This window comes from Vipera berus (assembly GCF_964194415.1).
Source record: "Vipera berus genome assembly, chromosome: 6".
NCBI lineage: Eukaryota > Metazoa > Chordata > Lepidosauria > Squamata > Viperidae > Vipera > Vipera berus.
In genome coordinates, this window is record NC_138208.1 from 4050844 (window position 1) to 4064663 (window position 13820).

The 13820-nt window shown below is 42.2% G+C and overlaps 1 protein-coding gene across 1 annotated transcript in view; it reads left to right on the forward strand.

Moving 5' to 3' along the window:
• LHFPL3 (LHFPL tetraspan subfamily member 3) overlaps nt 1–13820 on the forward strand; it is a gene marked incomplete at both ends in the record, with an annotated part of 153624 nt that overhangs the window by 121007 nt on the left and 18797 nt on the right. The window contains one exon of the mRNA XM_081331889.1: nt 13619–13643. Within this exon, the coding sequence (XP_081188015.1) occupies nt 13619–13643 (25 nt within the window). The remainder of the gene's footprint in view (nt 1–13618; nt 13644–13820) is intronic.

Sequence of the window (13820 nt, forward strand, 5' to 3'; positions counted from 1 at the left end):
CTTCTTCTCGGAGAAATTCAGGTGACTTATGAGGAGGTCTCTCATTTTATCTCCACGTCACCTTCCTATTAGCGCATTGGGTGAGGTTGAGAGGGTGGCCAGCCAAAGATGTTCTTGTGTACTCAGTACTGAGCAGGTGGTTGGACCAAAGGGTGGGTATGAATTTCCATCTGGATGATTCTATGGGACATATTTGACCTAGGGAATTCTTCGGTCAAAGAGGGTCTTGAAGCTGAGTCTTCCCAGGCAAAGCTGAAGGACACCACACTGCATCTGTTGGCTCTCTGAGATACAATGGGTTTCTTCAGGGAAATCCAGTTTTCATCTTGGTCTCTGCTAGCGTCAGAGCCAATGGTCCTCGTGAGCTACCTCGCAACTGATCATGATAATCTCTTGCGAAGGATGGAGAGAGTCAAGTTGGGTCTAACTGGACTGGGGCAGCAGTCATCAGAGGTGATGGCTCCTTCCTCTAAAACAGGGGTCTTCAAATTTCGCCCTTTTATGACTTGTGGACTTCAACTCCCAGGATTCCTCAGCCAGGCACACGTGCCTGGCTGAGGAATTCTGGGAGTTGAAGTCCACAAGTCATAAAAGGGCCAGGTTTGAAGTCCCCTTGTCTGGATCCAAGCCTGCGGGTTCATCAAAATGGCCGACTGAGGAATTCTGGGAGTTTAAATCCCCAAGTCATAAAAGGGCCAAGTTTGAAGACCCCTGCTCTAAAATCTGAGGAGTGGTGGTTCATTGAACATCACATTGTCTATTTTACGTTGAATACTCCAGGACTGTAAATTCTACTTAGCTTTCAACCGTTTTCCATCTTCAGTTGTCCCTGTTTCATTCCCAGAGCTCCATCTTCCGGGTTTTCTTCTTTCAGGAACAATGAAACTGGATTTTTTTTTGGGGGGGTGGGTGTCATTTTTAGAACGTGGGACTATTTCTCCCAGATTTAGAGGGGAAAACACATCGTTTGCACGAAGTGGGTTTCCAACTTAATCTGTTAGGAGTTAAGAACTTATTAAATTCATATGTAAAAATCCTGCCCTAGATACTGACAGAAGAAGAATCATTATAAATGAATCATTCTATGTTGTCTTTGGATAGAGGATTTATATTTAAATATAGCTGATATTTTCTTTGTTTAAAATCCCTTCAGCATCAAAAGCAATCCGAGGACTGCAGAAATTATACGCAAAGTGCAAAAAGATTTCGGGTTACCTTTTTGGCCTTTGTAATTTTTTGTCTATGTGCCTGGGTTTTAATTCACCGTATTCCTGAAGAAGTGCTAAAATGGAAACAGGCAACATAGTTCATAATTTGCTAGTTGAATGAAAAAAAGAGGGAACAATTATTTTGGGCTTCCTTTGCAAGGCAAGATTTCTTAGAAGGCAGTGGTGTTTATTTTGATCCATTTTAATCTCCACCAAAGTTCCTTCTGGTTAAATTGAAATTAAATCCACGTCTCTGATTTAGAAAGGGGGGGGGGGAAACCCAGCATGAACAACTTTCACGATAAATCAGGGAGAACTCATTTTAATTTAATTTCACTGGCTGCCCAAATGAGGTCCAGACAGGTGGATAGCAATATTGCTAGCTCAGATATGAAATATCATATGCTATATTGTTGAAGAGCAGGTGTTGATGCCAGCAGAAATGTAAAATAGAGTATAAAAATGAAGCAGTTGCTCAACAACGGCATTCCATTCTATATTCTATTCCATTCCATATTCTATTCTATTCTATTCTATTCTATTCTATTCTATTCTATTCTATTCTATTCTATTCTATTCTATTCTATTCTATTCTTTTCTTTTCTATTCTATTCTTCATTCCACTATTCTATTCTATTCTATTCTATTCTATTCTATTCTATTCTATTCTATTCTATTCTATTCTATTCTATTCTATTCTATTCTATTCTATTCTATTCTATTCTTCATTCCATTATTCTATTCTATTCTATTCTATTCCTCATTTCTTATTCTTATTCTAGTCTGTTTATTCTATTCTATTCTATTCTATTCTATTCTATTCTATTCTATTCTATTCTATTCTATTCTATTCTATTCTATTCTATTCTATTCCATATTCTATTCTACTCTATTCCTTATTTCTTATTCTTATTCTTACTCTTACTCTTATTCTATTCTGTTCTGTTCCATATTCTATTCTATTCTATTCTATTCTATTCTATTCTATTCTATTCTATTCTATTCTATTCTATTCTATTCTATTCTATTCTATTCTATTCTATTCCTTATTTCCTATTCTTATTCCTATTCTATTCTACTCTATAGTTGTTACTATGCAGTTGTCTCATTGATGGAGAGTTGATGATCCCATCCTGCAGGGTAGGGGACAATTTCAACGTAAACTCCTACAAACTATTTCTGTATACATCCTACAGTTTTAGTAGCGGTCAAGTGATATGTCAAATCACAAGAACCCGTTATGCAGGTAGGAGAGAATGCGACGTGGCATATATGTAGCCAACCCATTTCTGGGTAATTGAAAAATTCTGTGAGGTGAATACTTTGCACAGCTTCTTTTTGTGATTATTCTAGCTGCAGTTTAACACAGCCTCGGCGCTTGTGTTTTGTGACCCCCAACAGTTTCAGCAATTTCAGCCCTGCTGAAATTTGACAGCAGAAAAACAAACCAATTTTCAGCAGAAAACGAAGCCAGATTGGTCTTTAAGACACTGGAAAGATCCAGAACACCCAGGGAAAAAGATGGCAAACTGAAAAGTGAACTTTTAGCAGAGTTGACCAATGCAGAGGTAATGAAGAACTAGCAAGCAGATGGGCTCTTTGTAATTCCTCTCTGGGAAAAGAGAAGACCGGACATTACCCACTAGTGCTCCGTACAGTTACTCCTTGTGAGGAAACTGCAAAATTGTGGTTTTCAATGAGTTTAGGGCTGTGGGAGAGATGAGGCAATAGGCACCTTGCTCAATTAGCCTTTTAAAGACACCAGATTCTCATATTTCCTTCACTAATCACTTTTAGTAATTGCTTGTTATCTGCTTTTCAGCTATTAGAAATCTTTGAATTAACAAGTTTTATAGCATCGGGTGAGTTTCCTCCAATCATTAGTGAAACAAGTTTTAAATACAAATTCAAGGACTTTTTTTTCTTTTAAGAAACAGCAAAGGGGTGATTAAAACTTTGATTTTAGAAAGTAACAAACTGACGGAGGATCCAGATCAGTTTGAGAAAAAAAGATTTTGGAATTAATTATAATAATCCTTCCCGCGGGAAAATGCTTTTGCTTTGAATGCATAAAATAAAATCACAGGATGAGACTTTGAAGATTAGATGCTAAAGGGAACTAGAAAGAACTAGAGGTTACAATTAAAGGCAGAGAAGCCTTATATTTGACTTACTAATGCAGAATGGAAAAAAATTTTCGTATCATTGAACATATTGAATGATATTTTTGAACAATGAACTCAGAAGTTAATTTTAAGAGTGTCTGCCTCCATATGTGTTTAGAGGGTTTTATGAGAGAAAAACAAGTTTTATCAGAGATGACTAAAAGTTTATTTTAAAATATACTACACTGGGCATGCAAAACAACAACACTTGACTGATGTTTTAATAATGAAAACCAAGAGAGCGAGCTGGGTAATCTTCCTACGCTGTATTTATAAAAGAGGCTTGTCGAAATTTTTGCAATTTTGTGAAAAGAGACAAAGAGAACATGAAAAGAAAAATTTTAGGACGTCATTTGAAGGGATTAAAGATCAACATTATTAAAAGTAAAAGGAAGGAATATAAAGTTGGTTTATCTGATCAAGGTTAAAATACGTATGTCATTTTCTTTGGTGACTCTTAATGGAGTTTTGTTGATGAGGATTGACATGATGGTGGAGCAGTGGGCTAATGCCTCCTTAAGTAACACCAGCTGCCTGCAATTAGTGCAGGTTCGAGTCCCACCAGGCTCAAGGTTGACTCAGCCTTCCATCCTTCCGAGGTAGGTAAAATGAGGACCCAGATTGTTGGGGGCAATTAAGCTGACTTTGTAATAATGCCGCTGGGGGGGGGGGCGAAAGCCCTAATAAGCAGGCATATACATAGAATGAAGGCTATTGCTAAGCACATTGGTTTGTGCTTCTTAGATTGTAAGCCACCCTGAGTCTTCGGAGAAGGGCGGGATATAAATGGGATTTAAAATAAAATAAAATAAAATGATAAGTTTTTAAGGATTTGTGTACAGAAAAGAGGTGGGATAGTGTAAGAAGAAATTATTACTGTAGTCTAAGACAAGGTGATAAACTACTAAAATTGTTTATACCTGTGAGGAAGGGATAAATCATTTATATATTTCTCTTTTTTTCCCTGTATTCTTATTTTTCTGTTCTATTTTTTTCTCATTTTTCTTGCACCTTCTATTTTCCTTTTATTTTTTGGCATTTTTATGGTTTTCGGTCCAGAGTTGTAATAATTTATCCTTGTTGTCGTAATTTTTAAAACAATTACTATGAAAAAAAAATTTAGAAGGTGAAAGAACAAATCCAGATAAACGCAGAGAATAAAATGTCGATTTCACTCAAGCAGCAATAGTGAAATGAGCCTAATTCAAATAACAAAACACCTCAAACTCTCTTAAGGCTACCAAAACGTTTTGCTTGGTCCCTCCATTTTGGAAGCCTGGTGTGGAAGATTGTGTAATGTTTGTCCGGACAGTTAAAAAAATTAAATCACCGGAAAAAGCTTGCCGCCAGAAATTGTGGGGTCTCCCATCACTGGAGGTTTTTAAGAAGAGGAATTCCTGGTGCCCTCTGAGCTTGCCTGTTTCCTTGCAGATGTTTCATTACCCAAACTAGGTAACATCATCAGTGCTAGAAGAGAGTAGGGTGTATGGAATGGAGGAGGAGGAGGAGGAGGAGGACTGTGGGGTCCTTGGCGCTTTCTGAGCTTGGTGGTTTCCTTGCAGACGTTTCATTGCCCAACTAGGTAATATCAGCAGTGCTAGAAGGGAGTAGGGTTTGTGGAATGATGGAGGAGGAGGAGGAGGAGGGAGAGGGGGAGGAAGAGGAGGAGGAGGAGTACGATGACTGTGGGGTCCTTGGTGCTTTCTGAGCTTGCCTGTTTCCTTGCAGATGTTTCATGACCCAACTAGGTAACATCATCAGTGCTAGAAGGGAGTAGGGTGTATGGAATGATGGAGGAGGAGGAGGAGGAGGAGGAGGAGGAGGAGGAGGACTGTGGGGTCCTTGGTGCTTTTTGAGCTTGCCTGTTTCCTTGCAGATGTTTCATGACCCAACTAGGTAACATCATCAGTGCTAGAAAGGAGTAGGGTGTATGGAATGGAGGAGGAGGAGGAGGAGGAGGAGGAGGAGGACGACTGTGGGACTGTCCTTGGTGCTCTCTGAGCTTGCTTGTTTTCTCGCAGACATTTCATTATCCAAACTAGGTAACATCATCAGTGCTAGAAGGGAGTAGGGTGTATGGAGTGATGGAGGAGGAGGAGGAGGAGGAGGAGCACTGTGGGGTCCTTGGTGCTCTCTGAGCTTGCTTGTTTTCTTGCAGACATTTCATGACCCTAATTAGGCAACACCATCAGTGCTAGTAAGGCGTGCAGTGCTAGTAAGGCTGTCAGTTTATATTCTCTTGGTTTATATGCAATAGAATATCTTTACTGTCACTGTGTATCTCACAAGGAAATTAAGGGCTGTCCAGAGCGTACACTACACGCAAGTAAAAAACCACAAGTAAAACCATACATTATGTACACGCATCCTTCACATTCTGTTCACCATTGCGCTGCCTCTAATATAGTGCACTTCAATGTTGCACTATACAGTGGTTATTTAATATAGTTACAGCTCTATATACAGCAAACAACCTTCCTTAGTAGCCCTGGTGAAGTTACCTAGTTTGGTAATGGAACGTCTGCGAGAAAACAACCCAGCTCAGAGAGCACCAAGGGACCCCTCATTTCAACCCTGAGCTACAGATATTCCCCTTTATCGGTTTTTAGCAAGAGATTGGACCACCATTTGTCTGGGATAGCATAGCTTGAACAGGGGGTTGGACTAGAAGACCTCCAAGGCCCCTTCCAACTCTGTCGTTCCGTTCTTTGGAGCCAAGGCCGGAAATGGCAGTTTGATCCTGGATTCTTCTAGAAGGCCCACAGCCACGTCTAACAGCTGGTTCCTGAATTCTTTATCACCTTCAACTACCAGTCCTTCTGGGAGGGAAGAAGCTCTGGTTGAAGTCTTCCTCGCAGCTTTCCCAGGCTATTAAGCACAGGATCTCTGCTTGCTTTGCAAAGGAAGGGAAACCCATGGCTTTTCCAGCTCCACAACTGATATCTAGGGGATTCTGGGAGTTGAAATCCACACATCTTCAACCTGACAAGGTTGAGATGCGCTGCTCTACTGTAAGGGCCTCAAGCGTCTTTCCACCTTCAACAAGCCTTCGAGAAAGCTCCTGAGATATCCACATACCCTTGGAAGTTCGATAGAGATATATCTGTCATTCCGGGTAATTTCACCTGACATTTTGAGGTCCTAACGTGAACGTAATTACCTTCTCCACAGTTCCCCTCCAGCAGCTTGGAACAGAACTGAACAGAACTGAACAGAACTGAATAGAATGGAATGGAATGGAATGGAATGGAATGGAATGGAATGGAATGGAATGGAATGGAATAGAATAGAATAGAATAGAATAGAATAGAATAGAATAGAATAGAATATGGAAGGGACCTTGGAGGTCTTCTAGTCCAGCCCCCTGCTCAAGCAGGAGATCCTATACCATTTCAGACAAATGACTGTCTAGCCTTTTCTTTAAAATCTCCAGTGATGGAGCACCCACAATTTCTGGAGGTAAGCAGTTCCCCTGGTTCATTGTCCTCACTGTCAGGAAGGTTAAATGCAAGGGCACTGAGAGTGCGGGAGTATAGGAGATGATGAGAAAAAAGACTGAATGACAAGAGGAAAAAAATACAGATGAGAAAATCCATGCTGATACGTTTCCAAATTACTGTGTTCAACTTCTCCTCCTCGGTGTTAACAAATTACAACTTCCACCAAACCGTTCTATCATTGTCTGCTTCCCTTTATAATGCTACCAAGCTATAAACGATAACTCTCATTGATCCAAGAGGCAATTAGTTGATTAAAGCAAAATAATATACAGACCGAAAAATTCCCTGTTTTTATTTTTCAGATGGGAACGATAAGGTAGTCTTCTGGAAAGTCTCATTTGGGTTAGTAGCCTCTACATCAGGGGTCTTCAAACTCAGCCCTTTTATGACTTGTGGACTTCAACTCCCAGAATTCCTCAGCCAGGCACGCTGGCTGAGGAATTCTGGGAGTTGAAGTCCACAAGTCATAAAAGGGCCGAGTTTGAAGACCCCTCCCAGAATTCCTCAGCCAGGCACGCTGGCTGAGGAATTCTCGGAGTTGAAGTCCACAAGTCATAAAAGGGCCAATTCGGAAGACCCCTGCCTTAGAAGTTTTATTGCTTGCATAATGTGTGCAGTCCTACCAAGCTAACACAGCTGGTCCTGAAATTACGATGGCAACTGAGCTCCAAACCTCTGTGGCTAAGCGAGACCGTCGCTCAATAAGTTTTGCCCCTTTTAATGACCTTTCTGGCCACCGTTGTTAAGCGAATCACTGCGAATGTTAAGTTAGTCACACGGCTGTTAAGTGATTCCGTCTTCCCCCATTAACTTTGCTTGTCAGAAGGTCGCAAAAGGGGATCGCGTGACCCCGGGACGCTGCAACCGTCATAAGTACATGTCAGTTGCCAAGCGTGGGAATTTTTATCACGTGACCACGGGGATGTTGGTACACAAGTCCCTGTTTTCAGTGTCATCCTAACTTTGAAGGCTGGCTAAACAAACTGTCGTAAGTCAGGGACGACTTATATACAAATTGGCAACCTGCAGGTGTTCCTCGACTTACGACCACAACGGAGCGCATAATTTACATTGCTAAGTGAGACATTCGTGGTGAATCTGGCCTCATTTTTAAGATCTTTCTTGCCCCAGTTGTATAATAATAATAATAATAATAATAATAATAATAATAATAATAATAATAATAATAATAATAATAATAATGATTTAATTTAATAATTTGATTTGTATACCGCCCTTCTCCTGAATGATGATGATGATGATGATGATGATGATGATAATAATAATAATAATAATAATAATAATAATAATAATAATAATAAAAGTTGGAAGGGACCTTGGAGGTCATCTAGTCCAACCCCCTGCTCAGGCAGGAAACCCTATATGCCTTGTCAGACAAATTCAGAATCTCTGTAGTTATATAACAGTTGTTAAGTGAATCTGGCTTCCCCCTTTGGCTTATCAGAAGGTCACAAAGCAGGTCACGTGACCCCAGGACACCGCAGCCGTCATAAACAGGAGCCAGTTGCCAAGCCTCTGAATTTTGATCATGTAACCCGTGGGGATGCTTGCAGCAGTCGTAATTCACAAAAGTTGCTTTTTTGTTGTTGTTGTTGTTTTGGCCCCTTCCTAGCCAAACCAAGCCGCTGCAATTTTGAACGGTCACTAAACCAACCGTTGTAAGTCGAGGACTACCTGCGTACCAATTGGTCACGTGCTGGAACGTGAATTGTGGGGCCTGTGCACGGAGGAGCGGGGGGGGGGGCGGCCCTTTTAAGCTCTCCTTTCTGTTCTGTTTTGTTTTGTTTCCTCCCGCGCAGAAGATGGAAATGCTTAAGGCAAAGGGAGTGTGAAACTCACAATGTAAGTGTTCGGCATGAGCTGCTGGCTTGTGTGGTGGCATGTCTGTGTGCTTCTGCCAAGAAAAAGCTTTGCATGGCTTCCGCTGTGGTTGTGTTGACCTGAGCAGCATGCCAGATTCCTTGTGTGGCTCTACAGATGTTCGTTTCCCCAAGCTCGTGTTTAAAAAGGGCCAAGTTGTCGTTGGTGTGTTTGTTAAAGTGCTCTGCAACCCTCGCCTTAGCGTAGCATATGTGGCTTACCTTTTTTTTCCTATTGGCTTTCTTTCTTTCTTTCTTTCTTTCTTTCTTTCTTTCTTTCTTTCTTTCTTTCTTTCTTTCTTTCTTTTATTCATTCATTCATTTTCTTCCTTTCATTTTTTCTTCTTTCTTTCTTTCTTCTTTCTTTCTTTCTTTCTTTCTTTCTTTCTTTCTTTCTTTCTTTCTTTCTTTCTTCCTTCCTTCCTTCCTTCCTTTCTTTCTTTCTTTCTTTCTTTCTTTCTTTCTTTCTTTCTTTCTTTCTTTCTTTCTTTCTTTCTTTCATTTTCTTCCTTTCATTTTTTCTTCTTTCTTTCTTTCTTTCTTTCTTTCATTCTTTCATTCTTTTTTCTTTTTTTCTTTCTTTCTTTTTCTTTCATTCATTCATTCTTTCTTTCATTAATTAATTTAGAAAACGGATTATCCATCACATAACAGTAATAGTATAACCGAGTTGGAAGGGACCTTTTGAGGTCTTCTAGTCCAACCCTTTGCTCAAGCAGGAGACCCCGTACTATTTCAAACAAATCCTTCTCCAAACTCTTCTTCAAAGATTCGTTAAGTGAGGTTTGCCCCCATTTTAATGACCTTTCTTGCCGCAGTTGTTAACTGAATCGCTGCGGGGTGTTCAATCAGCAACGCGGTCGTTAAATGAGTCTGGCTTCCCCCATTGACTCGGCTTGTCAGAAGTTTACAAAAGGGGAATCACAGGGCCCCGGGGACACTGCGACCGTCATAGATAGGAGTCAGTTGCCAAGTGCCTGAGTTTGGATCACGTGACCGTAGGGTGACGTGAAACAGTCCTAAGTGTGAAAAATGGTCGTAAGTCCCTTTTTTCACTGCCGTTATAACTTTGAAGGCTCACTAAATGAACTGCTGTAAGTTGAGGACAACCTATGTAGAGTTTTTAAAAAGATAACAAACCTAACCTGTTAACAGTAAAACAAAATGGTGTGATTAAAAAAAGAGGGAGTAAAAAGTTTTCCCCGGACTAAATTACCTAGGACAGTGGTGGCAAACCTTTGGCTCACGTGCCAGAGGGGGGCACTCAGAGCCCTCTCTGTGGGCACACACGCCTCACTCTTTGGCTAGGTTTTCGCCCGAAAAAGCCATTTCTCAAGCCCCTTCCTAGCCAAAACAAGCCTCTGGAACGAGCGCACTATTTTCAGCCTTGAATTATATCAAATCTGACACCAGAAACAGACTAACAGATGACCTGAGTGCTGCATGTGTTGCTCTCAAACTTACAAAGTATAAGCCAAGGTTAGACAAATGATCAGCATGCAAAGAACATCAAAAATCACATTCATTGTTCAAAAGCACGCCAAAGGCAAACTTTTACCTTTCAGTAAAAAGTTGTTTGAATCGAAAGCTTTGTTATTATGTTTTTCTTTTAAGACAAAAGATGTTAATGCATGAGTTGTTTTCTCTAAACTAAAACCTCAGTGTTCAGATTCAATTGCCGTGCTGGCACTTTGCAATAAATAAGTGGGTTTTGGCTTGCAGTTTGGGCACTCGGTCTTTAAAAGGTCCGCCATCACTGACCTAGGAAAAAGGATTCTGATTATTGGAGCAACATCAAGAAGAATTTAATCTATCCCCTTCTTTTGCTATAAAAATCATGGAGATTGGGGGTTGATTCACCTAGAGCTCCCCTTTTTTTTAAAAAAAAAAGCAGATCTTTTTCTAATAACACGTTGAATGTTCTACTGAGCCTCCAGTGGCAAAGTTTCCCCTGGATTATATTGCTCCGGGCTGTAATTAAGGAAACGCGCATTTGAAGGGTTTACACTCCACGTTACAAAGAAATGGCACACCTGGGGGACATTAAGTCAGAATTTAGAGGACCCAGCAACCAAGCAGTAAGGCATTATCTAGAGATGTAATCTGCAGTTCCCTGGAGCCAAGAAGGAAGAGTCTAATAAAACTGTTATTAATGTCGGCCCCACGATATAATCTGTTATTTATTCATTTGATTCAATCCACATTGCCCGCCAAAAAAGGAAGAAAGCAAGAAGAACGCCGGGGGGGGGGGGGGAATCAGCATTTTATCCACCCGAAAATAAATCCAGCACAACAGTCGAATGGGATTGGATGGGGCACCCTTTGTAAAATCGAGACTGAATCTGAATATTCCGTTTCCGGCTGTTTCCAGCAGTCCTCAGTTTACGACCGCGGCTGAGCCCAAACTGTATGTTGCTAAGCAAGACAGTCCAGTGAATTTTGCTCCGTTTCACAACCTTCCTTACCCCAGCGGTAAAGTCAATCGCTGCCGTTGTTAAGTTAGCAACACGGTTGTCAAGTGAAACTGGCTTTCACACCCTCCCTTGACTTTGCTTGTCAAAAGGTCTCAAAAGGGGATCACGCGAGCCCAGGGACGCCACGACCGTCATAAATGTGAACCAGTTGCCAAGCGTTTGAATTTTGATCATGTGACCCCGGGGGACGCTGCAACCACGGTTGTAAGTGTGAACGTTAAAAATAGCTAGCTTCACGTTCATTGGGAGGGCGTTCTCTGTGGGTGCGCCAGACCTGTGGAACCGCTTGCCGGTTGAGCTCCGGATGGCCCCCGACCTTCGCTCCTTCCGGCGGGATCTAAAAACCTATTTATTTGAGCAAGCCGGCCTGGTCTGATGGGTTTCAGGGCTGGGTTTTAATATGGTTTTAATTATTGTATATATTGGGCAGAATTATTTAATTGTTTTTTAACTTTTCTCCTTTGTATTTTAATATTTATTGCCCTGTACACCGCCCTGAGTCCTTCGGGAGAAGGGCGGTATAAAAATTTAATAAATATAAATATAAATATTGTGGCTATTCTGCCTCCAAAATAAGGGGTTTCAGACTAGCCAGGGAGGTGCTTCAAATTCAAAATGGCCCCAAAGGTTTGCCCAGTATCGTAAACCACAGTTTATGAAATGCAATGGCAAGAAAAAAAAAACACATTTTGGCTGAGCTGGATGCGTGAAAGCTACACTATTTGGCAGGGCTTTTTTTCTCACAGAACGCTCAGAACGGAGTTCCGGCACCTTTTTTGGATGGAACCTTGTAGGGTAGGCAAGGCGGGTTGTATGACCTGTGTGAGTTCCGGCTCCTTTTTCTTTTACAAAAAAAGCACTGCTATTTGGGACATATACAAGTTTAGAAGCGACTTCCCTAATCTGATTTATGTCAGACATCCTGGGTGGACAATAAGCTAGTCCTCGTTGTTGTTCTGAACCAGCCCTCTTCTGGCCTTGTAGTAAGGCAAACCCCTATTCAGAAAGAAGAGACTGGAGAGCGTCCAAGGCTAAAAGGCGTCTGCCAGGATTTATTACTCAATTAACAAAAACACTAGAGCTTGTCTCCTCAAGCGGAAGAGTTGCTTTCAGCAACCAGCCCCTCCCCAAACACTCCTTTTATTGAGAGCTCAGGGCGTGGTCTCCCTGTGCCTCCTCCCGAGGAGTCCCACAGCCTTTCTTTGTTTGTTCCTGCTCGACTGCCTCCTGCGTCGGGCGTCCTTGAACAGGGCCAGCTGTGGGTCATCATCCTCCGCACTATCGGGCTCACGCAGCTGAGAAGAGGTCCCCGGCTGAGGGCTCTGCAAAGCCTCCAAACCATCATCAGCCGGTTCGTCTCCCTCCTCCCCCTCATCTGAGTCATCCGATACATCGGAGCCGGCTGTCGGACCCACAGGCTGGCCCTGAGTCACAACAGTTGTTGTGATTCAGGGTCAGCCTGTGGGTTCGGCAGTTGGGTCGGACGACTCAGAGGAGGAGGAGGGGGGTGTTGAAGAGCTTGCTGAGGGGATTGGACAGCTTGATGAGAGCCCCCAGCCAGGCCCCTCTCACGATGCAGACCCAGTTGTGTGAGCCTGACAGCGTGGATGAAGATGACCCACAGCTGGCCCTGTTCAAGGACGCCCGACGCAGGAGGCAGTCAATTAGGAGTAAACAGAGGAAGGCAATGGGGCACCTCGGAAGGAGGCAGAGAGAGGCCACGCCCTGAACTGTATTTAAGGGGAATGTGTGGGAGGGCTGGTTTGCTGAAGGCAACCGCTTGGATTGTTCCTGCTTCTTAGCTCGTGTTTTATGGTTGGTGTCTTGTCTTGCTCTGTTTTATGTGAATAAATTTGGCAGGCTTTATTCCAGCCTCTTGCCGTTTGTAAAGGGGTTGTCCCTGCTTTTGCTGCAGGGCCGGTAGCAGGCTGGTACAGAACACTCGTCTTATAACAACACCTAAGCCCAAAATGTCCATTGCTAAGCAAACAGTTGTCCAGTGAGTTTTGCCACGTTTTGTGACCTCCCTTGCCACGGTTGCTAAGTGAAACACCGCAGTCGTTAACTTATGTTTAAGCTTCCCCCATTGACTTTGCTCGTCAGGAAGGTCGCAAAAGGGGATCCCGTGACCTCGGGGCACTGCGACCGTCATAAATACGAGTCAGTTGCCAAGCCCGTGACCCGGGGGGGGGGGAGGAATGCTGCAAAGGGTCGTTAAATGTGAAAAACGGTCATAACTCACTTTTTCCAGTGCTGTTTTAACTTCGAATGATTGAGGGAAGAATTAGTTGTCGAGGACTACCTGTGTTCAAATATTCTAACTTTATAGTTTTGTTTTGGGGGTTGTTTTGTTTTTTTTGCTTTTGCTTTGTTTTGCTTCGATATTTTCAGGAGAGTCCATGGCTTTCGACCCATGGTATGGAGATACCGGCATCCTGTATCTCCATACACACTGTCAGCTTTTTATAAACCCCTTTTCCACTGAAATGTATGTTTCCTGGTTGAGTTTAGGAACAGCATGCAATTAATCGCAAATAAAGGGTTGCCAAGCCCAGAAAGGGCTCAAGATAACCCAACAAAGGACTTTGGACAA